The following is a 24,932-nucleotide window of genomic DNA, read 5'->3' as shown; positions in this document are numbered from 1 at the left end:
AAAAAAAATGTGTTAGTTGGAGCCCTAAAAATATTAATAAGGATAATTTTTCAAAGGCTTTGAGGCTCATGTAACCACTGTTCATATTGTGGAGAATTTAATTAGTAGACTGTAACTATAAAATATAAGGATGTTTTACTGCCTCTTGCAGCTGCTGGATTTGGAGAAAAAATAACTTCATTCACTGGGCCGACTGCCGGGATTTTTAAGGCGGAACATTAAATTGCAATGTTCCTAAATGCACGAGCTGATGACGTGACTCAATCAATACACCTTGAATATTCTATATTACAACTTTGACCATACTTAAAGGCGCTGTATGTAAGAATGTGGCCAAAAAGGTTACTGCACTCAAATTCAAAATACTGCTGCGAGTCGTGTCCGCCCCCCCTCCCCTACAGATTCGAGGTTGCTGGACAGCGGCACGCTGGAGACTGATTTGTTTGCCCACGGGCGGCTGCTGTGGCAGGGCCGTGTTGCCGCGTCCTTGATCTTTGGTTTTCCAGTGAACTATTCGAGCAACACTCTGCTGCTAACGCTGCTGCTGGGATACAGCTGAGGAGACTGCTAATGCTATGTACCGGGACACTGCTAATGCTGCTTGCCGTGCTGCTGTAGCTCAGTCGTAACTGTAATTGATGCTGAGACTCTACTGACTGCGTGACTGGTAGACGGCGGTGGGTGGCGCAACAGGCCAAAACAAATTCAAAACATAAACGTGATTTGCGGACCGTAAATTTTTTTTTTAAATGCGAATATTCTGGCTGTACTATTGTTGTCAGTGAGATCAGTATGTTATATGAACATTATTCCTTAGTCTCTGTGACATATTAGGAGGATTTTACGACTATTTGCTTTGGATTTCTTACATATAGCTCCTTTAAGTTTTTTATGACATAAACTTTTAGTAATGAGTGGATCTTCAAGTGTTTATATGTATTAATTTCGGCAGGGTTATATGAACTGCATACATTCTAATCCTCACTCTGAGAGTGTTGAGCTACGTTGACACCAAACCCCTGTGCTTGCCTGAGAAGGACTAAATGCACAAAGTTGTTATTTTTAAATATCCCATCTAGAGAGTGTCACTGCGGCCCATTCTATTTTGTTTTTAAAATGTCGGCATGCAGCCTCGTTCTGTGGATGATAAACGAGGTGCAGACTTTCCTCTGTGTCACCAATATAGAGGGAATACAGTGAGTACTGGACAGAGCAGTGACAACAACCCCGCCCACATTTAAGGGTATGGTTTGCAGTGGAAACACCAGGGTCTTGGTACCATGTCTGAGGGGTAATTTTGGTTCCAAAGGTACCATACTGGAAGTGTTTGGTGGAAACTGGGCATAAGAGACTGATGCAAACAACAGTTTTTGAAATTGGTCCAGTACTGATTGAGAGGGCAGCCGCCAGCAGCCACATAACAGGCAACATTGTAAGCATATGGGGCCACTAAATACTGTCACTGTATCTTCATTAAAAGTGGTTATTTTTGACACAGACAGGCTCAGATTATTATTATAAGTGGCTTAAATTCCTCTTTATTGTTCACTTGATCCGGTCTGTGTGTAATTGTCTCGTCAAGCAGAAGTCTGGCTCTGAAATCCCACGAGATGTCACTTGTAGTAATAATGAAATATTGATATTGCAATAATAATGCCCACGCTGAAAGACTGACTCAAGTGATTGAATTCAAACCAATATTTATTTACAACATAGGCATTCTTCCTCTGTGGGTGTAGATTCACACCACCAGTCTCCTGAGCTTCTCAGCCTTCACGGCAGCAGCTGGTGCACCCTTCGCTGTCTATTGTCTTTCTCTGTCTCTCCTTGTCCACGCTTCATGCGTGTACTCTGACTGAAATAAATGTGGGTAGCGACTGAATTTGAAAGGCCTCATCCACAATCAGGTAAAATAATCATCCATGACATTGAAAATCTTTTAGATAACACTAAACTACGTTTTCTGTACTCAACACAAGAAACTATTCCCCTTACTGCTCTCTCCAAATGTCCCTCACGTTTCCACTGCTGTCTTCCTGCAACAAGTGACATCTCAAGAATTCAGAACAAGACTTCCGCTTGATGAGATAATATCAAACAGACCAGATCAAGTGAAAGGTAAAGAGACACTTCAGCCACTTATAATAACTTATTATATAATTTATAATAACAATCTGAGCCTGTCTATGAAAAAAATAATTACTTAAATCAAGATCCAGCGATCCAGTGTTCGGTTGCCCCATATGCTTACATTGTGGCCTGTTATGCAGCTGCTGGCTGCTGCCCTCTCACTCAACACTGGACCAATTTTAAAATTGTTATTCACATCAGTCTTCTAGACAGATATACACAGGAAAATAGGGTCCAGGTTAAAAGATTATGTAGTTATCCTTTAAAAGTCATTAAATAGTCTCAAATTTGAATTTGTGAGGTCTTAATTTCTGTCAAAATGAGCCAAGCTGATCTGTGTGAAAGTCCAGATTTCTGATGTTAGAAATATTTAAACCTACCACTGAACCTAATACTGCCTTTTTATTTGACACCTGTTGGCAAAATGTAGATTACCCCAATTCACTCTAATAGCCATATTCCTGCATAAAACTTGCCCCTGCACAGGACAACATATATACTTACCTTTATAATGCTTGAATAGGGAAAAAAAAAAAAAAACAGTCTTAAATTTAGTTTAGAATTATCATGAAAAGCATAAATGTAAGAGTGTGATGCCTGTAGACACCCTTGCTGAAGGATGGCTGATTAACTATTCATGCCCATCACAACGACTGTGTTTTTGCATTTGTTTGAATACAAGTATGCATGTAGCTTCAATAAAACTGTAAATATATTTGATAATTTGGATGTATTAGTTATTTTTTACTCAGTCATATCCCGTCATGTTACCTGCTAGCTGTAGCCACAGTTGGCCTAAGCCTCGACATCAGCTGGATTTGTTTGTGTGTGTGTTTATGTTTTAGTAGGTATTCTTAACCATCTAAGGAAAAGTGTAGCCACTTAAAAAGGGAAAGCAGTTTTTCTTTTTTCCTTTTTTTCCCATAGACAAACAACCCTAAAACAGGTGCCATGCCTAACCCTCCAAACACACGCACACACCACGCACACACACCACACACACAATGCCCTGCACCTGTGTTAGTTGTCACACTGCTTGCCTGTAAGTGCTGAGAGCCCAGCTGTCTGTTTGTAATGCCACCTCTCCAACAGCCCCCCTCACCCCCAAACCTTTGGCCCATCCCTCCACAGGATACTACTGCTCTGATTTCATGTGAACCCCTTAAACAGGACTGTATGGGCTCTCAGGGAGAAGTGGAGTTGATATTTAAAGGGGGGGTGCGGGGTTATGTGCCTAGCATCTCTCCAAACCTGATCCGAGCACTAGTGTTGATAGGTGAGCCCGAATCTAGAATCCTGCACCCCATCCCCTGTCCCCCCACTACCACAAATACCTCGAAACTGGATACCCCTGAGCCTAGCATTACCCCCCACCACCACACCCGGGGACACCACCCTGCCTTCTTCCCCCTCCCTCCACCTCTGGCCCAGTCTGTGCACACATCCAGAGCACATAAACACATCATGAGCTGGATGAGCTGCAGCCTGGATAAATATTTCTGTAGCAGTTAATTAGGTAGAACTGATCCCATCCCAACAAGGTGGAGTCCCTCTCACACTCCGCCTCCCCCCCCAACCTCCTCCCATCTTTCTTCACCAAACCCCCTCAGAGGTATATTTAGACCGGCATCCACCAGGCTCACTCACAGACACCAAACAGTAGACCTCTCTGCGCACACACAACCACACACACACAGACGCCCAGCACACGTGCTGTCAAGACACACTTTCACTCTCACTCTGCCGCTGTCAACTGCAATTAAGGTCATTTAACTGCTCAGTGTGACAGATTGCTTGGCACACGGGACATGTCTGAACTGTTCATGATGGTGGTTTTAGAGCCACATGTCTGTTAACAAACTCATATAGTTTCATGTAATCTCATGCACCCATCACCCCGCTCACTCTCCGTTGTTGTTTTCTGTATTTTCATTGGCTTCTTTCTTTACTGGACAGCTCACGGGGAGACAGTCTTGATGAAGAACAGAAACAGAATGGAAAAAACGATAGACACAGGGAAAGAAAACAGCAACACTGTTTGTCACTGATGTGTTGGTGTCATACACTCCATGACCACTATAACCCTTTCTTTTTATTGCCCCATATTTTAAAGCCACAGTTTGAACCTTGGGACTTTTTTTGCTATCAGAAGCAAATCCCAGCTTATTGTCTGATACGTTTTCAGGAAGAATGCCAGGGATCAAAAGTGCTCGATTCAGTCGTATCAGATTGATACCCAAAATCAATTTAATCTCTTTTTGGACATTTTGCCAATAATCTGGAAGTTTTGGGCAGCTTCAACCTCGCTAACACAAGCCAGACGAATCATTACATTTTGATACAACGTAACAGAAGAAGATTCCTTTCAAAGTTCCTGTTAAATGTTTTGTAATTTTTATTTTTAAAACCTCTTTTCACCGTTATTGTCAAGTACTGTGACCAGTTTCTAAGATTCACGTGGCTTCCATATTTGTGTCGCACTCTCTCTAGATGCCTGTGTGCTCCTACTTCCTGAAGGGAATCTGCAACAACAGTGACTGTCCCTACAGTCACGTCTACGTGTCCCGCAAAGCTGAAGTGTGTGAGGACTTTGTCAAAGGCTACTGTCCAGAGGGAGAGAAGGTACACCACAAACACACTAAAGACATTCAATGAGGCAGGCTCTTTGTGACTATACTGTATGAGCACTCTTTTGAATACAGCCAAAGAAAAAACATGAACACAAGAACAAACACAAACATCCAGTTCCCCCTTATGAACAGAGCAAAAAATTGACAACAGAGCGCTTCACAGAGAAGGTGTACAGAACAATAAAGCTCAACAAGAACAAAGAGGGATAAAAGAGAAACAAATAAAGCAAGAGATAAATGACTCCTTTAAGTGTGAATATAAAGCATAGGATGTAAGGTCAATTTGGAGAGCTGACCTGGATTAACCAATTTATATGAAAGAGCTTTCACAGGGTAACCTCTATGGGTAAGAAAAAAAATGGATTCACCTAAGTATTGCTATTTTTTTTCTTATTTTAAAGCCTGAAATGATATAATTCAACTTTTATTGTGGTAGTCTGTGAATTAACACAACACCATATTCCTTTTAAGAAAAACAAAGCCGAAGCCAGAGAGCAGAAAATGGCAGATGGTCTGAGGACACTGACCTTCAGCTGCTTGAATAGCAACTCAAAGTGCAGCGCAGTGTAAACTTCCCTGCCGGATCATCACGTTTTCTGCTGCCATTTCACAGAATAGACCCAGCCCGCTGTGAGCCCTGGTGCTAGCTAAATTCGAATTCCTTCAGTTGCTACTGTTTCTGTTAGCGGAGCTTCTGCCACTCTCATCCCGGCAAATAGTCTACTAGCGGCAGGGAGTGAGGTGGAGGGACTGTGGGAAGCTACTTCTTGTCTCATTTGTGGTCTGATAAACAGAGAGAGAGCTAGAACAGGGCAAGGGGCTGGGCTAATCAATGCACTGTTCTACAATGGAATCCGACTTTACCCATTTTAAGTACTAAAGAAATAGAAAATCAATAAGTGGCTGTCAATGTCAATATTGTGGCAGTTGCCACACATAAATCAGTGTCAGGGAAACACTGCAGGGACAGCTGAATGTAGCAGTTTAAGTTTATTTCAAAAGTATATCTATCCATCCATCTATTTTGCTTATCCGGGGCCGGGTCACGGGGGCAGCAGGCCAAGCAAAGCACCCCAGCAACACTTTAAAGCTCCTCCTGGGGAACCCAAGGCGTTCCCAGGCCAGACGAGTTATGTAATCCCTCCAGCGTGTTCTGGCTCTACCCCGGGGCCTCCTATCAGTGGGATGTGCCTAGAACACCTCTAACGGGAGGCGCCAAGGGGGCATCCTAATCAGATGTCCGTATCACCTTAACTGACCTTTTTCAACGTGAAGGAGCAGCAGCTCTACTCCAAGCTCCCTCCGGATGTCTGTGCTCCTCACCCTATCTCTAAGGCCCAGCCACCCCACGGAGGAAAATCATTTCAGCGGCTTGTATCTGCTATCTCATTGTTTTGGTCACTACCCAGAGCGCATGACCATAGGTAAGGGTTGGGACGTAGATGGACCAGTAAATCGTAAGCTTTGCCTTCCGGCACATCTCCCTCTTCACCACGTCGGTCCGGCACAGCACCTGCATCACTGCAGATGCTGCGCCAAACCGTTGGTCCATCTCACACTCCACTCTACCCTACTCGTAAACAAGACCTGGAGATACTTGAACTCCCTTGCTTGGGGCAGTAACTCTCTCCCAACCCAGAGGGGGCAATGCACCATTTTTACAACAGAGAACCATGGCCTCAGATTTGGAGGTGCTGACTCTCATCCCAACTGCTTCACGCTTTACTGCAAACTGCCACAGTGCATGCTGGAGGTCACAGTGTGATGAAGCCAACAGAACCGCATCATCTGCAAAAAGCAGAGATGCAAATCTGGGGTTCCCAAACCAGACACTTCCTCCCCCCAGCTGTGCCTTGAGATCCTGTCCATGAATATCACAAACAGGATTGGTGACGAGGGACAACCCTGGCTGAGGCCAACACCCACCGAGAACGTGTTTGACTTTACGCCGAGTATGCAGACACAGCTCTCGCTGTGGTCCTACAGGGACCGCGTGACTCGTAGCAGGGACCCCGGTACCTTGTAATCCCACAGTACCCCCCACATGACTCCCCTAGGGATACAGTTGTAAGCCTTCTCCAAGTCTACAAAACACGTTTAGATTGGGTGTGCAAACTCCAAAAAGAATTTATCATTTATTTATTTTAGTGTGTGTGTGTACACTGATCAGCCAAAACATTAAAACCACTGACAGGTAAAGTGAATAACTTTGATTATTTTGTTCCAGTGCATTGTTCTGCTGGGAAACCTTTGGTTCTGGCCTTCATGTGGATACCATCTGACATGTTCCACCCACCCAAACACTGTTGCAGACAAAGTAACCCCCCCCCCCAAATTACAACAGTACTCCCCAAAGGCAGTGTCCCACCCCGGGCAGGATAATGCACCATGCCGCACTGCAAACATCGCTCAGGAATGGCCCAGGCAATGTGACAAAGACCTCAAAGTGTCAACCTGGCCTCCAAACTCCCCAGATCCCAATCTGAATGAGCATCTGTGGCACGTGCCATTAACTCACCTCACAACCCACTAGGCTAAATGGATCTTCCGCCAACACACTGGTGCCAGACACCACAAGACACTTCCAGATATCCTGTGTCCATGCCTCAACAGGTCAGAGCCAAGTCCGATCCAAGGAGGCTCTACCTTGGATTAGGGGTATATCTGAGGTACCGGCACAGTCACAAGAATCCTTTAGCAGATTGGGACCTGGGAAATTTAGAAGCTGGGTTGACACCTTGAGCTTTTTGTCATGCTCCACAGGCCATTTCTAAACAGTTTTTGCTGTGTGGCATGCTGCTTTTTTCTGCTGGGTGGCCACTGCCATTGGGGAGTACTGTTGCCATGAGGGGGGGTACTTGGTCTGCAACAGTGTTAGAGTGAGTGGTACATGTCAGGAAATGTTCCCTCTAATTTTGAAAACTTCTGAGCAGACATTCAACTCCTCTGATCACCTACTTGAGCGACTGTGGCGACATCTGACGCGTACACACTACATCCACATAGCAGTGCCATGTCATCACCTCTCCCACCCCAAATATCATTACAAGTGAATAAAGATATAAAGATTAATAATAAGATTATTTTAACAACATGAACTACTGAATATCTAGGTCAGTTACAATTAACAATAACAAAACACTGTTTTGGCAAAATAGATTTTGCATCTATTGCCATAATGTGAACAATTAAGAGAAAAATGTGCTCCATAAAAGTCACTTGGAGACAATACACAAACATTGAAGAGTGATGGCAACACAAAGAGAAAACTACTCTTTGGAATACAAAATAAGTAACACTCTTTAATAGTAATTGCCAACTACTTTAGGCCTCTAAACTGCAACAAATATAATATGCTAGATCAAAAACTAAATGTAAACTTAAATTGTAGTTTTACTACTACAGACCAGCAAGTGGCACTGTACTGGATGAAAACATTTTCCTGGCAAAAAATATTAGTGGCCAGGCATTGCAATGAGTGCATGTAAACATATATTGGAAACAGAAATTGTAGCAGAGCTACTACTACAGATGAAGTTTTTACTAGCAAAAACATATTGCTGGCCTGCAGAAAAATACCAGAATATGTTTATGTTGTAAGTGTTTGTGCAAACATATTCTGTGTGTGTGTGCGTGCGTGCGTGCGTAAACTCGCCTTGCACTTTTGCTTCACGTCTCGCAAACAACTCCATTCTCACTTGAAAAAGAAAAAATATCGCTGAGGTTTACCGGTTCGCTCGTCTGTTTGTATGTACTCCGACAACTACTCCACCTTAAACGTCACGCGTTTTTTTCTTAAGATTTCCAGAGGACGAAGCGCCACAGCCCACACATTTAGCCATAGTTACAATGCTATGGCTAACAACAAATACGACAGCAGTGAATACCCAACATGATGCCATTGATTGGCTGTCAAGCTAAACAACCGCTGCAGGTATTGGCTGGGCAGCGCCTGGTGGGCATGTTTTTTTAATCATCACTGACTGACAGTTCACTGTCATCTGTCACTCATTGCACAGACAGACGCCCATAGTGGAGTACGTATTTACTGTTCAAGTCACAAGACAGCGCATATGAGGCAAAAAAAAAAAAACAGTAAAAACTGGTCAGGGATATTTGAGCGCACAACTTTTTTGTCATCTGTGCAAAGAGGTGGGGAGCAGTGCACAATTGCACAGTAAAACAGCTTAGAGGGAACAGTGATGTCAGGTGTTATCCAGATGAATGCCAGAACCAAAGGTTTCCCAGCAGAATAATGCATTGTAACAAAAGTTATTACTTTACCTGTCAGTGGTTTTAATGTAATAATTTGGCTAATCAGTGTAATTTGGTAAAATATATTTAATATAGCACATTTTACAGAGCATGGTCACAAAGTGCTGGGACGACAAAGACAGTGAGTTTTTTTTTACCACTTTTCTATGCCATATAAAAGTCAAAAAGACTGACTGGCATGAGATGTGCATTGTTTTTGGAAATGTCCCATGATATACAGTCGCTGAAAGTGTATGATTCAACTTTTCTCCATGGTCTAGTGTTAAAAAAGTAATCAAAAATTGCAATAAATCTTAATATTGAATCACTATACTTGTAGAATAGCAAAACACATCAAATCGGCACCCAAGTATTGTGATAGTATTGAATTGAAGAGATAAGCGCATCGTCCCAGTCCTGGTAACTTGTGGTTGTCATGTCTGCAATTGTAGATCTTGAAGTTGCTCTGTTTCAATATAGAATAATAAAGAGTAAACACCAAATAAAATAAGCTTTCACTTTCACTTCGCTCTGCTTCCTTTGTTGTCTTGCTGTTGCCCGTGGTCATATGTCCTTCACTTTTTCTCTCTTTCGTCCCTCGGATTTAGTTAACTTACACTTTAGCCTCAATATCTTCAAAAGAAGTCTATCCCAAGTACAGACACCTGTTCACCAAAGCCAGGCAGCATCTGACCAGTGTTCAGCCCAGGTCAGACTGGGGTCGTGGACACTGCTCAGTCAACGCCTGTTGACCCGTTCAGATAGACCGTCAACAACTGCATCACTGGTTTGATCTCACTAGATTTTATTTAGCACAGCGTTGATGCTATTACTGACTGTAAAGTTCTTTGTCTAAGCTTTGTTGTGCATTTTAATGTATAATTATATTGTACAACATGTATAAAGTTCCACCAAAGTTAAACTGAGGCTTAGGTAAACAAGTAGTTTGGTAACCAAGCTTCCTTGCACACACACACACACACACACACACACACACACACACACACACACACACACACACACACACACACACAGTGACACACAGGCAGCAACAGCTGAAGGGGGTGGTGGTCCATAATGGCATAACTGTAGTGTCTGAGTGACACATTGCGGGCCTGATGAGTAACAGAGAGCCACCTACACATGACTGGAGACACCCGAGCACCCCCTCCCACATACACACATACTGTCCCTACGTCCACTCACACACACCCTCCCCTCCTCCCCCTCCTGTGTTTTTAACCTCCCTTTTGTCTCCCCCTCTCTCTCCCCCTCTCCTCCTTTCTCTGCTTGTTTCTGAGCGTCGAGTGTGAAACAGATGCTTTTTCACACTGTCAGACCTCATTTAAATAGTGCATGGGGAAATGAGGATATAGAAAACAAAAGGGATATTAATATTTATTCTATTAGCTGAAGTGCTTAGGTCTGTGATTTTCCCCCGTGTGTGTTTGTGTGTGTGTTTGTGCCTGAGTGCGTGTGTGTGTTTATGGAGCGCTGTGCTGTGAGGCTCTGGTGGCTCTATGATGGATAGCAGGCAGTAATTATAGATGGGAAAACTGCTGAGGATGGCACTCTGGGCCAGGCAGGCAGACACTCCAGCAGCTCAGGGGTTAAGTCTGCTCCTCGCCTCCATCCTCCTCCTGCCTCATCCTGGCTTTGTCTCACACTCACCCTCCACCTCACAGGATCTGTCTCTGCCTTCCTAATTGTCCCTCTCGTTTCTTTACTCCACAGCATCAGTTTTTAGCAGTTTTTAATTATTTCCCTTTTTTTTTCTCCATTAGCTCACGATAAGTGGACAGTGGGCCATCAGAGCGTCTGTGGCTAACTGTCACCCATAGTTTTTGTGGGGCTGGCTATAGTCAACTCTTATTGGCTCTTATCAATGGCCATTCAGCTGATTCAGCAGTCAGTAGCAGAGAGCTGTCTGATGAGCTGTTTAGCCAAATGAATCTATGGTTTTTCACCATGTTAAAGAAGTTCTCTGTATTTTTCACCCCAAGCAAAACTGAACTGAGTTGTTAAATAATTGATATCACTAATATCCATCCCCCCAGTGTGGGATTACTTTGAATATCCCAAAACGAACAAGGGCTTTTCCTTGAGGATGGATATCTACTTTGCAAAGTATGTGTCCTGCTTATAACTGTAATCCATAATGAAAAGATGTCAACATTTAAACATTGCTTATAAAGTGCCACATTGAAATCATTTTCCTCATTCTGCTTCCAGGCTACATCTGTGTTATCTGTCCTTTAAGTAACCCCTGACTTACACATACATACACACACTTACCCTATCTGACCCTGTAAAGAAACACACACATATGAACTTCCCTGCATGCTCGAGGGGCTGACATCAGTGAGTGCGTGTGTGTGAGTTAAAGGTACAGACGGGAGCAATCTTGCTGTGCCAAGTGTACCCACACAGTATTTGCTTATTATTAATGACTATAAGACATTATGTTTAAAGCTTATTTTTCATTTAGTAGTTAATTTAGTCAGTTAGTTAGTAGCAGTTTATTTTAAACATGTAAATAGCAAATAAACAAAATAGTAATACAGTGGTAAACAGACATAAAGAAAATCAGGTTACTGAAGGAAGCATGAAAACTGAAAACAACATAATGATTTGATTTGCATGTCCAGAAGGGAGTGGGAGGAAGTACAGACTTATTGATTATCATTATTATTTGAACATGCAACAGTGCTGCTAACATGAAAACTAACATGCCTTATGTAACATGTTATACTTACATCACATGCTATTTTTTTTTTTTTTTTTTTTACCAAAAAACTCTTCCGTTTTCCTTCCTCTGATAATTGTGTATAACCACATACAGTTAAACTGTGATATATTCTGAGACAGAAAATACCGTTAAAATCTCATACTTTTTAAACCCTACTCAGGATAGGCTACTGCCCTATTTCCCAACATTGGGATCTCCAGAAAAGCATGAACCTTATCATATTTGTTCCCTGAATTGACACGCCATGGCTGAAATACCTTGACTACTTTTACTGTCTGTATGAAGCTCCTGGTAAACCTCAGGTAAACAGGTCATCTTTCATGGTACAAAGTATTCTACCTGTTACCTGTTCTTGATTGGCTGTTACAGTACATTCCCTGATGACCTTGCTTTGCATTACCGCGAATGTTGAGGCAGGTTCAACACTTTGCTGCACAATGTTACATCCTTGCAAAAGAGCCGTCTGTGTCCCATCCCTACTGACCCACACTTTGGTCTCATTGAAATAAGGAGGCTGCGTTTTTTTTAATCCAGTGCTAATGTCAGTCTGAACATGACCAAAGATCTACTGACAGTGTGAACCTTAATTTTCTTAACATTACCCTCTCTATGTTCCCACTCCAGCAACCTGAGCTCATTTATTGTTCTGTTCCGTTCACGTTAAGTTGCTCTGGAGGAATGTCGGCGTAATGCCCAAGATGTAAATGCATGTGATGTCCCTTTTTTATATTTTACTGTCTTTTCCATCTCCTACCCTCTCTCTTTCTCTCTCTCTCTCTCTTTCTTTCTTGCTTCTTTTACTCATTCTCTCGGTCTCTTGGTAAATGTGCTGACTCCTCCTGGTTTTGGCCCAGCAGAGAGCTCTCTAATAGGCCCCAGAGACATCCCAGCATTCCTTAAATCAAGTGGAAAATTGTTAACTTGGTGTGGGATAAAGATGTTCTGTCCACTTTAGCTTTTTCCTCCCATTTCCCTGCTCTCTCTCTTTCTCTCTGTCTCTCTCTCTCTGTCTCTCTGACTTTTTATGAAAATGAGGATGTATGGAGCTGTGGGGAGTGGACTGAGCTTTTACAGTCAATTTCTCGTACACTTTCTGTTTCTCACACTGAAAGTGCTTCGGCTTTGTTAACTCCTGTTGTCCCGTCATGCTTTTCCTCTTCTCTGAATCACAACTCTGAAGTAAATATTTAAGGTGTGTGCATAGCAGAAGGCTCTTGAGGGAAATGGGATAGAATAAATGTGATAAGCACTACTGATGATGCTATACAGTATATCACAATATGTGTTTATGTATGCAATATTGCATGTAATATTGTGCGTTTTTTTCGCCCTCAAATTCATTGTTTTCAATGTATACAGTACAGGCCAAAAGTTTGGACACACCTTCTCATTCAATGCGTTTTCTTTATTTTCATGACTATTTACATTGTAGATTCTCACTGAAGGCATCAAAACTATGAATGAACACATGTGGAGTTATGTACTTAACAAAAAATTAATAATAACACATCAGCTTGTAATCTAAATAGCCACCCTTTGCTCTGATTACTGCTTTGCACACTCTTGGCATTCTCTCCATGAGCTTCAAGAGGTAGTCACCTGAAATGGTTTCCACTTCACAGGTGTGCCTTATCAGGGTTAATTAGTGGAATTTCTTGCTTTATCAATGGGGTTGGGACCATCAGTTGTGTTGTGCAGAAGTCAGGTTAATACACAGCCGACAGCCCTATTGGACAACTGTTAAAATTCATATTATTGTGTTGTGCAGAAGTCAGGTTAATACACAGCCGACAGCCCTATTGGACAACTGTTAAAATTCATATTATGGCAAGAACCAATCAGCTAACTAAAGAAAAACGAGTGGCCATCATTACTTTAAGAAATGAAGGTCAGTCAGTCCGGAAAATTGCAAAAACTTTAAATGTGTCGCAAAGACCATCAAGCGCTACAACGAAACTGGCACACATGAGGACCGACCCAGGAAAGGAAGACCAAGAGTCACCTCTGCTTCTGAGGATAAGTTCATCCGAGTCACCAGCCTCAGAAATGGCAAGTTAACAGCAGCTCAGATCAGAGACCAGATGAATGCCACACAGAGTTCTAGCAGCAGACCCATCTCTAGAACATCTGTCAAGAGGAGACTGCGCGAATCAGGCCTTCATGGTCAAATAGCTGCTAGGAAACCACTGCTAAGGAGAGGCAACAAGCAGAAGAGATTTGTTTGGGCCAAGAAACACAAGGAATGGACATTAGACCAGTGGAAATCTGTGCTTTGGTCTGATGAGTCCAAATTTGAGATCTTTGGTTCCAACCGCCGTGTCTTTGTGAGACGCAGAAAAGGTGAACGGATGGATTCCACATGCCTGGTTCCCACTGTGAAGCATGGAGGAGGAGGTGTGATGGTGTGGGGGTGTTTTACTGGTGACACTGTTGGGGATTTATTCAAAATTGAAGGCACACTGAACCAGCATGGCTACCACAGCATCCTGCAGCGACATGCCATCCCATCCGGTTTGCATTTAGTTGGACGATCATTTATTTTTCAACAGGACAATGACCCCAAACACACCTCCAGGCTGTGTAAGGGCTATTTGACCAAGAAGGAGAGTGATGGAGTGCCTCGGCAGATGACCTGGCCTCCACAGTCACCGGACCTGAACCCAATCGAGATGGTTTGGGGTGAGCTGGACCGCAGAGTGAAGGCAAAGGGGCCAACAAGTGCTAAACACCTCTGGGAACTCCTTCAAGACTGTTGGAAAACCATTTCAGGTGACTACCTCTTGAAGCTCATGGAGAGAATGCCAAGAGTGTGCAAAGCAGTAATCAGAGCAAAGGGTGGCTATTTTGAAGAAACTAGAATATAAAACATGTTTTCAGTTATTTCACCTTTTTTGTTAAGTACATAACTCCACATGTGTTCATTCATAGTTTTGATGCCTTCAGTGAGAATCTACAATGTAAATAGTCATGAAAATAAAGAAAACGCATTGAATGAGAAGGTGTGTCCAAACTTTTGGCCTGTACTGTATATGTGATAGGCGTGCTCAAATGCCATTGCTGTGGGCATGAGTTCCCGAGTGCAGGTTGCGACAGCTGCACTCTAAGATAAACAGTTCAACTTTTTGAACGCAGCAGTGCACACTGCGTCATGTGACAAGGGACAACCAATCACAACCAACAGATATCTTTCCCTTCTTCCGTAAATATCAGTCTGTGGTAAATATGGTAATGTTGATCATTTTGGTGCTGGGCTACCCAGAGCTTTACATTTGTCTAACGGACTATATGCCCACACACTTATAAACAGTGCCTGGAAGAAGATCTGCTCTGCACTCAGGATTTCAAGTAAATAAGCGCGCAGAGCCTGACCTTGCGTTTTCCAGGCAGTTAAAAACGCGGCATGTGTACAGCCCCTAAAGGATATATCCTTCCATAGAGAATGCAGTAACATTTGCAGGTTTGCAGTAGGGCTGCACAATGAATCAAATATTAATCCCAATAACAACTTTGGCCCACAATTAAATGAGTACAATCATCTGCGATAGTAACATTTTAAATGTGTGCTCCGCTTATAGAAAACTTTGCTGCATATCAAATTAGGCACTTCTTAAACTAACAGCCAGCCTTCCCTTTTGAAGAGCTGTCATGCCAATATGCACGCACCCTGCAGCGGCAGCCTGTGGAGAAACTTTTGAAAATTATTTGTTCATCAACATTCATTTTGAATTGTTTGGAAGTATTGTTTGGGATTCAGGAAAGAACAAATCAATTGCCAAGGGTGTATTAGACGTGTCTTTGCCACAAAGCAACAGAACTAACTAAATAAATCACCTGAAAAAAACACCACAATCTGCAGTACAATGAATGCATAAAGGCTGAGAAGAATAACGTCCTTAATGTTACCTTTTATTATCTCAATGAATCCCGCCTTCATCCAGTGTCAAATCAGACGTTCTCACTGTATTTATCCAGCTCCCAAAGATGGAATAACGAATGCAAGATTGCATTTGGCAAAAGATATGTCCAGCAAACATTGTTTTAATTTTCTAGCATTCTGTAGCGGCATACTACTTACTTTTACCTGGCCTATATTTTTGATACAGTTTAATTTATATTTGGCTTCTCAGAGATGCACTAAACTCTGATGAAGAAGAACCTTATTTAGAGTCAAAGATTTGTGAATTAGCCGTAATGTAGCATAAAGTGAAAGTGAAAACAGTGCTCTGTTGATTTAATATCAAATAAAAAGTTTTGGTACAATTTTAATTTTGCTTCAAGAAGATACGCTGTGAATAAGGACCAGTTTTATTTTGAGGCAAAGATTTGTACATAAACATGACTATAGCACGAGATGGAAGTGAAAGCAGAACTCTATTTACTTAAATGTGGTTTTAATTTTGACCATTATCTTGCAGGCCTAGTCTGCAGCCACAGCTATGATCAGAGAGTGCTCGAAGTGTCAGGATGGTGAGGGTGATTGGTCAGGCAGTTTACCTGCTGATAGGAAATGCTCAGTTTAATACACCTCAGAAGCTGTAAAGTGAAGTTATAAGCAAAAGTCAGGATTGCAGTCATCATCAGCTGATATTGGCTATAAAATGAAATATCAGCATTGTCCAACATGCTGATAATATCAGTACATCATTGGCATCAGCAAACATCGGCTTTAATATGAAATGCATATTGGCATGTCAGATATCAGCAAAAAAATCCAATATTGTCCATCTCTAAGAAAAACATGGTGTTACAGCCCTAAAATCATGCATAACAATTCATAACTTTAAGAAAATGTACACAGCACAATGAAAACAATAAGTGATGTACGTATATGAGTGTATTTCTCAGCCCTGTGTGGAGCTGGCAGGTGATGTCAGATACCAAATATAAAAAGATGAACGTTACTGACGCCAGCAGCAGATCTGATTTGTTGAGCGAAATGTTGTGTCAAAACCGCAGCCCTATAAGATGATCCAAAGAAACATTTGACAGCGAGCTGACCCTGGGTCGCCCTGGCACCCAGGGGTGCAGGAACATGGGTGTGAGGGCGATGAGAGGGGCTCTAGTGGCAGCGAGTCAGGACTGCTGGGCTCCAAAGAACGTCAACCAAGAGTCCATTGCATTCATGGAAAATCGATCTCAAGTCCCTCTCCCCATAGACACACACACACACTCACACACACACACTCGTCCCCTGATACACACTCTATTTCTAGACCCAATCTGCTCCCTGGTCCCGCACTCCTCACCCCTCCACACACACGGACGCACACACTCTTCGCAGCCTGCACCCCAGAGTGAATATAATTAGCTTTTCTGACAGGTGGGAGGGATCGGATCTCGTGGAGAATGAAGCTACCAATTTACACCCGTATTACACTGTCATACACACTCAGTTGCAAACATGCATGTGAAAGCTCGCTCTCTCATGCACAGTGCTCCCCAGAATGACGCTAACTGTGACCCACTTGCTCAACTTGCATGTTAAAGGAGAGGGTGACGAAAAGGGTGTTTCTTAAAAGTAGTAGCTTACAAAAGAGTGGATGGAATAACAGAAGAAAATATCAAGTACCTAGTCAGAATATTTCCTCCCTTTCCCTTTGCTTATTTGAAATGCTGTCACACAAGTTCTGACCTTGTTTGTGGTGAAATGATCAGAGCACTAATGAAGCCAGAAAACTTTCATCTCTTTGAGTAAAAACAAAGAACATTATCTATTCTAGAGCTTCCCATAAGGTTTAAACATGTTTAGATCTTTGACTTTAAAAGGCGCTAGATCCATCATTTTAATTGTGAAACCAATTTTGAGTTTCTTTTGTATTTTTTGACAGAGCTATGATCATGATCATTTTGCTCTGTTGTTTGCACCTGGACCTGTAAACAGCCTCATAGCTCTCAGCAGTTATAAAGACCATGAAAGCAGCCATTGACTTGCAGCCTTAAATTTCTTCGTATTAGCTGATACAAATAAAACCTGTGGTTTTGTGTCTCTATTCCTCTAAATATCAGTGCAAGAAGAAACATACTCTGGTGTGTCCAGACTTCTCTAAGACAGGATCCTGCCCTCGAGGAGCCCGCTGCAAACTGCAGCACCGCCAACCAGCCAAAAGAAGCACCAGCAGCACTTCCACCCCAGCCAAGAGAGCCCGAACCAAGGAGCCCTCAAAGAGGTCAAGGAGGCAGATTGTACAAAGCTCAATCATTGTACTAGTTTACCATCCTTTAACTTTGTGTTTAATATTTGTTTCTGTCCTCTAGGCCCCGCCTGTCTGTCGTCATGCCGCAGGACTCTCAGACAGCTCCAAGGACGCCCACCAAAGGTCCTTTGGAACTCCCATCCTACATCTCCCTCTCCAGCTCCCCAGAGGAGGCAGACACACCAGATACACTGCCAGCTGAGACCTCACAGGTTAAAGGTATGAAAATACACGATAATACACAACCTAGAGCACCTCAGAGTGTCTCACAGTGTACACAGGGGTACACAGTGTTCCAGTTTTATGAGAAAAATAACAAACGTTTAAATTTTTGTACAGTCTGTTCTGTCTGATTTTGCAAACCTCCTAGTTCAACTTTGGCATACTGAATGTACCATGGTTGTTCAAACACCATGGTTGTTCAAACACTTGAGGGATTATTACTGACATCAGGAAAGCCATTAACTTTCCTGTCACTTCTAAATAAGAGGTTTAGATAATCTGGTAAATCTGTGGTTTGTTTTAGAGTTGTTCCAATACTGATGGCAGTAAAAGCAATGCCTCCAATACTGCCTAAAATGCTGGAGCAGGTATCAGTGTACATACAAGTCTATGCACCGATCTGATACTAAGGAATTTATTGATAAACTTTAAAGTAGTTTCCTATATGGGTTAAAAAGGGAGTTTTCCCAGAAATCAGTTCTTCTTTGTCGCTTTTAAACAGTAACCTACACAGCAAGTTGGGCTGGCAACAGCTGTTTTAGAGCGACAAAGAAAAACTGATTTCCAGCAAACAGTTTAATGTCAGCCATTAGCAACATGTCAGATTAGATAATAAAAGAAAGCTCCACGGCATTCATTTTCTGTATGTCCATGTTTTGTATAGGATTTTACCTGAGCAATGCCATACAGCAACAATAGCAATCATTTCACATCCATACAGGGTTAGTTTTTTTCATTCTTTTATTTCTTTATTTAAAATGGTTTTGGAACATCTGTAGTTTGTTTACAACTTGTCTTGCAATTCTGCCCTTGTTGGCCCCCACATCTCCATCTCCAGCTCTGGAAAGTAAAATGTTTTTATTAACAGGAATTATGGGAAAAAATTACATCTAAGTTATCAAAAAAACACAATGTTCCTTAAGAGGACTAACTGCACTTTACTTAGTGTAAAAGTAAAAGTGCTGACTGTCAGACATATTGTGCAGAGATGTTTTGTGGAAGGATCATGTTTGTCATGAAAGCCACAGGATCATTCCTGAGTTCACGCAAACGGGGGAGTGGTGATTGGTCTGAGCTGCAGACAGATAATGATGATCAGAGCTGGGCTGCAGAGTGCCATGATGCTCAGGGGAGGAGTAATAATGCTCAGAGGACAGAGGTAATAATATTTAGGTTTTGAGCTGGACGGAGGCACAGCTGAGCTCTCTGTTGACAGACGTGACAGATAGAGGATTAGGAGAGAGGCTGCCTCCCCCATCCTCCTCCTCCTCCCACCAGGCTCGACCATCCACCTGCCCCTGCCTGCTGGATGCACACACACACGCATGCTGGCTGGCATTGCAAAGCAACACTTAATCCCTTTCACCTGTGGTCAACCTGTTTTAACGGGCACCACTTTACCAAACTTTTTCAGATTTTCTCTCTCTATTGACTAAATTTACAAAAAAAATGTTATTTTACTGTATTTTATCACGTGTTTCACCTGATACTCACATACTGATTGTGAATCATTGGCTGATTAACAGTCAAAATATATAAATTTGTAAAACAGTTGCTTATAATAAATCACAATTTGTCATGTCATGCCTTTAAGAAATGTCCTTAAATAAACACAGTTTTGTCCCGAGGTCACTCCAGGGATTGGGGTACTCTTAAGGGTTTGTTTTTTCCACGAATTCGGCGAGGGATTTGTGTATGCCGCCATCTTGCGGAGGTGCCATTGCTGCGGTGACATGTGTCAGTCATCAATTCATGATGCTGTCATTATGAACTGACTCTCTACAATGACAGCATTGATGATGTTAGACGGTGGCCTTCGGTAACTGATGAAGGTATCTTAAATGAGTACCGATATTAATATAGAAATTAATCATTTGTGGGGCGCTGGTGGCTTAGTGGGTAGAGCAGGCGCCCCATGTATAAGGGTGTTGCCGCAGTGGCCCAGGTTCGAGTCCAGCCCGTGGCCCTTTGCTGCATGTCACTCCCCCTCTCTCTCCCCCTTTCACACTCATCTGTCCTGTCAATTAAAGGCTAAAATGTCCCAAAAAATATCTTAAAAGAAAAAAAAAAAAAAGAAATTAATCATTTGTTTGAGCGATAAGCAGGAAAGATTAGAGTAATAGGGAGATAATAGACTGTATCATTAAACACTGTGTAATATAACGTTAGCATGCGTTACGTGTGCTGACGTTAGCAAGCTAGCAGCGTGACATTTAATCATTATGGACAGACTACGTGACTAAAAACAACAACAACACGTGTTTGTGTTTTGTTTTAGGTATTCAAGAATATTTTATTGCTCGCCTGGCCTCTGATGACCAGAAAAACGGCAATTACAGGTCTCTGATTGAGGGTCAAAATTACCTGAGCTCCGGATGGGTCGGGCAAATTTTACACTGCCTTTTAGACGACCATCACATCATATTAAAGGCGATGAATATTGATTTCCTTCAGTGTGATGTGATGGTCACATAGCCTGTCCATAATGATTAAATGTCACGCTGCTAGCTTGCTAACGTCAGCACACGTAACGTATGCTAACGTTATATTACGCAGTGTTTAATGATACAGTCTGTTATCTCCCTATTACTCTAATCTTTCCTGCTTATCGCTCAAACAAATGATTAATTTCTATATTAATATCAGTACTCATTTAAGATACCTTCATCAGTTACCGGAGGCCACTGTCTAACATCATCAATCCAGCTATTCATGATGCTGTCATTGTAGAGAGTCAGTTCACAATGACAGCATCATGAATTCATGACTGACACGTCATCGCAGCAATGGCGCCGCCGCAACATGGCGGCATACACAAATCGCTCGCCAAATTCGTCTATAAAACTCTTTATAAACAGACATCGCGCTATAGAGAAATCCCATCTACATGCCGCTAGGGATGTCCCGATCCAAATTGGCCACCAATATTAGCAAAAAACATGCATCGGCATCGGATCAGACTGCATGGAAAAATGCCGATCCAAGAACTCCGATCCAGTTTTTCATGAATCCAGGTTCTGATCCTGGTTTTCCGGCCAGCCGAGCACTCTGTGATTCATGCAGTCCATTCCAGTGATCCACTCCAGCACTTACTATCAATCCACCAGGCCAGCATGCAGACACACAGGAAACAGCAGCACCAGGCTGGCACTGACACTACAAAAATAACTGAAAAGAAGAGGCTGCATTGTTTGTTAAATGTCAACAATGTCTTGTGGTGTTAATCTATTTTTTATTTATTAGGGGGCCAGAGCACAAGTGTGTGGAGTCTTGCTGCTATTTTAATTTCAATGTTAGACATTTTAAAGATTTCTTGTGTTGATTTATTTTCAATTTATTAAGGGGCCAAAGCAGCCAAAGCAAACCAGCTATATTTTTTATTTAATGTTAATGTTCAAGTTTAAAGTTTTTTTATTTAACCCTGTTAACAATAAAGAGGTCAGTTTCTCATACCAACTGTTGTGGATCATTCTAACTAACCTGATTAAGTAGTTGTTCTTGTTAGAGTAATATCGCTTGATCAAACCTTTTCTAACATGACTGACAACAAAATAAGTGAATATATATAATACGCGCTTGGATCGGATCGGTATCGGTATCAGCCAAAACTCAAGGCTGTAATATCGGAAGTGAAAAAGCTGGACTGGGACATCCCTACATGCCGCCTTTGCATGTTTACACAGAACATCATGCCACTCCTGTGTGTGATTTAGACAGCATACCAGCAGAATCAAAAGAGGCGTGAGGGACATGACGTGTAACACAACAGCCTAGGTCTCTAGAGTGACATTTAACGTGTCAGCAGCGTATAAACAACAACAATGGCATTAACATGGCAATAACATTCATTGTCACGTCACTGTTATATTGCAGTTGATCTTGTCCTCTGCTCGGAGGATAAGGAGGGACATCATTGTTTTCTAATTTGCAGCAGTTTTTGGCTGCTGATCTTCTTCTTTGAGTTAGCTGCTAACTGCTAACAGCTACTTTTTAAATCTCCCATGGTGGGTCACACACATAACACAATGCCAAAACGTCACACCCGTGCTGCCCATGGTTTAGTCCTGCCGGCAGTCCCATTACAGACATCCTTTAAGCGCTGTTACTACTTCCATCCCCGGCTCAGAGGTGAGACAGATCTGTCCCCCCATTCTTCAGTTGTACTAAACGGCGAGGCTTGACCAGGCAGTGTAAAAGGGGCTTAAGACTACACTTTATCTTGGCTAAAGAGATGGCAGAGGTGTTTTTATTGACGAACAAAATGAAAATGTCCCACGAGACTTAAACTGCTGAGAGACAACAAATTTGTGTCAGCTGTATCTGCTTGGATGGAAAAGCTGGACATGGATCATCAAACTCATCTTAACTGCCAAACTGTTGTTCCAGTCAGTCTTAGCTGATGTTTCCAGAGTAAATCTGTTTATTTTTTAAATAATACTGTAGTGTCTCAATGTTTTATTCTTGAGTTAACAAACCCAGGGTTTCCCAAACCTCATCCGTTTCTAAATAAATAAATAACAAAGACAAAATTAGTGTTTGTTAGAAACTATTCTGCTCACTGTTACTTTTCTGTTCTTAGGTAATCCTCTTCCTCTGTCATGGTTTATATTTACTCCCCTCTGCTTGGAAATGAACAGGACCTTTGACCTGACCTCAGTCATCTTGACCTCTGACCTTCTCCACTCACATGTAGTACACGCAGCCTATATTTCTACTAACATTGTCACAGTAGATGTTTTTTTTTGTTTACTCATCGGTTTCCATTTGTTTTTTCTTCTTTTATGTATTTAAGTGTGTGTGTTTCAGCCTACTGTGTAGCCTATATCCAGCAAGTATGGGAGGATGTCTTTCATTTCTTCACAGCAGCTGGTGTCTCCTAGTAGGGTTCCTTCACATCCTGTAAAACCTAGGCAATTATAGACTTTCCAGGACAGGAAAACACTTATTTTGTGAAAGTTTGGTGTTAAATTGTGAACTTATTTTCATGTTTTTGTATATTGCTTTGTGTGTAAATGTACAACATACAGGTTTCCAGGAGCAAACATCCAAACTAAGACCTAGTATAGTACAATAGAGCAGCAATGGTTAATTGATTAATCAATGATTAAAGTATTAATAATCACATATTAAATTATTTGCAAACTAATTTGATAATCAATTTATCAGTTTAAGGATTTTTTTTTAGAAAAAATCAGATTTTGAAAATCAGAAAAAAAATCTGATTAAAAGTGAAATATTTTCTGGTTTCTTTACTCCCCTATGACAGTGAAGTGACTATCTTTAGGTTGCGGACAAATCAAGACATTAGAGGACATCATTTTAGGCCTCAGGAAACACTGCTCAACATTTTTCACTATATCCACCACCACTGACAACATGATGTCTGCCGCCAGCTTTTTGTGGAAATACTTCAAAAGATTGAACAATAAAAATGCAAAGTGTGTGCCTTGTGAATGAGTAATCAAACGTGCCAGAAGTTTAACAGAAGGTGCACTGCAACATTTTGAATCTAAGCAAAACAAAATTCCAAGTGAAAGTCCACCAAAGTGTGCCAGAACGCTCGATTCCTACTTTAGAGAAACACTTCTCTGGGCCAAGTACCAGCAGAGATGACAGCGTAAGACAGATTTATATTCAACAGTATGACATGATGCACCGTTCTCTTATTGTGCGTCTGCTCACAGGACAGAAAAATATTAATACCTAATATGTACGTAAGAAGCAGCACGCAGTTTTTCTTTGTTTAGTTAGCATGTTCTCCCTGTGATACATGCTCACAAACACACACACATGATCATTCTGCCGTCCGTCCGCCCACTCTGTCCGCTTGGTTTGTGCTCTTAAGTATTACTAATGACACTCCGGTCCTTCAGCAACACACTGCACCGCCCAGAGCCTCATTAAAGGTGGAACTCAGCCAAACAAGCTCCTCTTCACTTTGCATAAATTAGCTCAGACGCAATGTATCACTGCCAGACTGCGACCTCACACACACACTTATATACACACACCTTCATTCATCGCTGTTGTCCTGTTCTCTTCCTCATTTACTCATCAGCTGAGATGTCATCACTCAGCATTTCAGCAGGATTCAACACACAGAGGCAGTTACACATGAGTGGACACACACACACCTTGTCGTTTTGTCATTTCATTTCTGCCAATACTCTTCTTTTTATTTTAATTTCCTGTTTTTCTTCAGCAGAGAAAAAACTGCAGATCAAGCCTCGGCTGTGAGACTACAGAGACCAGCAGCACCAGAGGTGAAAAGCACCCCTCGATGAATTCTGTGCTCCAGGTTTGTCCTGACAGGTGTCCCCTCCCTTTGAATTTCTTCACTCAGGGCCTGAAAGTTTTATTGACTATGATCTATAAACCTGTCGCATATCTCACATATCAATTTGGGTGTTTACAGTGCAGATTTTTACTCATCAGGTTTTGTAAATTTTAAACTGGCAAATAAAATATCAGCTCTTACTGTGTGTTGTTTCACAGACTCTTTTTGACATGTGAAGTCAGCACTCTGAGAGTGTTTATAGGCTGTGAGTGTGTTTCTGTTTGGGAGCGGCGTCACATGACCCGAGCGTGTTTGTGAGAGTTTTCATTTGGAAGGTGGTGACAGAAGCAGCAGTGCCCCTCACTTTAAAAGCCTGGACGACGGGACACATGAGTGGACGGTGACTTCATTCTCACCATGCTGAGAGTGTGTGTGCGTGTGATTTGAGGAAATTCATACATACGCAGAGATTAGTG

At 42.1% G+C, this 24,932-nt stretch overlaps 1 protein-coding gene across 1 annotated transcript in view; it reads left to right on the top strand.

Annotated features, from left to right (window-relative positions):
• Window positions 1–24,656, top strand: part of zc3h3 (zinc finger CCCH-type containing 3) — a 96,252-nt gene extending 71,596 nt beyond the window's left edge. Inside the window, exons 9-12 of the mRNA XM_049587069.1 lie at window positions 4,621–4,752; window positions 17,770–17,930; window positions 18,019–18,176; window positions 24,385–24,656. Coding sequence (XP_049443026.1) covers window positions 4,621–4,752; window positions 17,770–17,930; window positions 18,019–18,176; window positions 24,385–24,416 — 483 coding nt within the window. The 3' untranslated portion in view covers window positions 24,417–24,656. The remainder of the gene's footprint in view (window positions 1–4,620; window positions 4,753–17,769; window positions 17,931–18,018; window positions 18,177–24,384) is intronic.
• The last annotated feature ends 276 nt before the right edge of the window (window positions 24,657–24,932 follow it).

This window comes from Epinephelus fuscoguttatus, linkage group LG10, assembly GCF_011397635.1.
Source record: "Epinephelus fuscoguttatus linkage group LG10, E.fuscoguttatus.final_Chr_v1".
In the NCBI taxonomy this organism is placed as follows: Eukaryota; Metazoa; Chordata; class Actinopteri; order Perciformes; family Serranidae; genus Epinephelus; species Epinephelus fuscoguttatus.
This window is presented reverse-complemented; position numbering and strand designations above follow the sequence as displayed.